This window comes from Xiphias gladius, chromosome 3, assembly GCF_016859285.1.
Source record: "Xiphias gladius isolate SHS-SW01 ecotype Sanya breed wild chromosome 3, ASM1685928v1, whole genome shotgun sequence".
In the NCBI taxonomy this organism is placed as follows: domain Eukaryota; kingdom Metazoa; phylum Chordata; class Actinopteri; order Istiophoriformes; family Xiphiidae; genus Xiphias; species Xiphias gladius.
Genome location: NC_053402.1, coordinates 5,146,768 through 5,149,030, shown reverse-complemented (window position 1 = coordinate 5,149,030; position 2,263 = coordinate 5,146,768). Strand labels below are relative to the sequence as shown.

Sequence of the window (2,263 nt, the reverse complement as noted above, 5' to 3'; positions counted from 1 at the left end):
ATTTTTTTTAACAGTGTGGCAGGCTGTAAACTTTATGAACTGAAAAAATGCATACAGTTTGTTTTTTTTTCACAAGTTTTGTTGTGCTATTATATTCTAGTTATTTTATCAGTTTCTTAATTAAACATATTCATTTACTACAATATTGATTGTTGAATACACACTTTTATAAAATGAAATTATAAAAAAATATATAAAATTATAGGGCTGCCCCTAGTAGTCGACCAAACATTAGTCGCTGAGAAGAGTTTTAGTCGACCAAGTTTTGATTGATTGGTTGATTACAGGAAAAAAAAAAATCAAACCCCACACGAACAACACTCGAACACTCAGTCGCTCAGTCAGTCACTGACAGACATTGTTTACATGGCTGGTCCGGTGTGAGGCAGGAAATGCAAAAATGTTGGATAATTTCAAGTGGTTAAAGGAAAAACCCAATAAGATGAAACATGTAAGCAGTCTGACGCCACTTAGCATGGCCGCACACTCTACGTCTTTTTTTCATTCATATTTTAAAGGCTCATTAAAAGTTATTGTTTTGGTGTTACAAGTTCATAAGTTGTGTGATGTTTTGTTTTTGTTCAGACACATTCAGAATCATTACCACTTTTGCCAGTATCAGCCGGCCTTGTGCGTGCTGCTGGGCCTGTAGCTTAAAAAAATCACATTCATACATACATACATACACATTATATATATATATATATATATTCATAGAGAGACAAATAGTCTTTGAAGCACACCCAGCTCATTCACAGAGCTGAATTTACCTCTAAAAGATACTATTGTATGCTGATGGGATGCACTTATTCTCTCTCACACACACAAATGCAGGCAGGCACACACACACACACACACACACACACACACACACACACACACACACACACAGAAGCCCTGGTCTGCACGCCCGGAAAGCTTTGCGAGGCTTTGCTTACACTGTGTTATTACTGCTGCTCTCTTACCTGTCCAGGCTGTTTTACATCTGACTCAAGTAATTATACCGTAAGTCTCGCTCAAAGGCAAACAAAACCAAACATTTTGAGGTCATTCAGACTGTTTCTTGCTATTAAATGAAATGCTTACGTAAATGGGATATAGACAAAAATATCTTCAACCATTTTATTTATGTTCAGAATACCACATTTTACATGATGGGCTGTTTCAATGCAAGAGCTGTAATCTAATCTATTGTAGACACTCTATACAGTAACTGGGGACAAACTATTGATTTAACTAGGGTTCCCATCGTCAGTTATATTCATTATAAAATAATGTAGCAATTGTTTTCTCCATTAATCGATTTTTGGTCCATAATATGTCACAAAAGAGTGGAAAATGTCCATCACATTTCCCAGAGCTCCTGGTGAAGTCTTCAATATTCAGTTTACCACCATAGAAGTCTAAGATTGTATTTTCATTTCATACAACATAGATTCGTTGATCAACATTTTCAGTTGAACAGCTACTCTGTTAATGGACTAACCTCATTTTAACAAAAAATGTTATTTTTTATTGCAGGCTATAGTCGGTTTTTCGCTTGTTGTAACTGCTCAACAAGAAAGTATACAATTTCAGGCTATTGCACTTAACGCTCCAGCCCTGATGAAGACAAGAGTTTTCTTTTTGAACAGAGAAGGTAAATCAGCCCAGAGCTGCGACCCCACATTTGGTTTTATTAGGTGCAAAAAAACAGGGATCATTAAAACAATTCAATATTACAGCCTACATACCTTCAAAATCTGATAAAATCCCCTCGAGGTGGTCATTCACGGAAAGTTCCGACATCCTGTCTGTGTGCAGAAGGCTGCGTGATGCCGCTCCAAGTCGGATAAGAAAACTTGTATTAACTATTGAAAACTAACTAAACTTATGTGAGCAGGCAGCGAGCCGACTGACCTGAGCTATGCCCTGGCTGTCTTTTCGGTGATGCGTGTGTCCTCACTGTCCGAGAAAAATCCAGTAGCATCGATAAATTGAGGTGTCGGTGGCCCAGCCCCCATGCTCGGCTGCCTGCAGCCTGGACCTGAGGCTGGGGGCGGGGGACGAACGGTTGGTGGGCGGAGCCGCATGCAACACCTGGGAAATATTCTCTTTCAGATTTCTCCTTTCTTCGCTTTCCTTCTTACCCCCGGCGGGCTCCGCTCAAACCGAAGGCATCATATAGACCCAGAAGTTTCGTTGTCCGTCCAGAGTCTCACCCAGCTGGAGTAAAAAGACCAATTCTACACCTACACTCTGTTGCAAAGCTGAGAGTTTAGTT

At 39.6% G+C, this 2,263-nt stretch overlaps 1 protein-coding gene across 3 annotated transcripts in view; it reads right to left on the bottom strand.

Moving 5' to 3' along the window:
* Window positions 1-2,025, bottom strand: part of sept12 (septin 12) — a 77,210-nt gene extending 75,185 nt beyond the window's left edge. For all 3 annotated transcript variants that reach the window (XM_040118994.1, XM_040119011.1, XM_040119002.1), the window contains exon 1: window positions 1,734-2,025. In XM_040118994.1, coding sequence (XP_039974928.1) covers window positions 1,734-1,788 — 55 coding nt within the window. In that variant the 5' untranslated portion in view covers window positions 1,789-2,025. The remainder of the gene's footprint in view (window positions 1-1,733) is intronic.
* Between the last annotated feature and the right edge of the window lie 238 nt (window positions 2,026-2,263).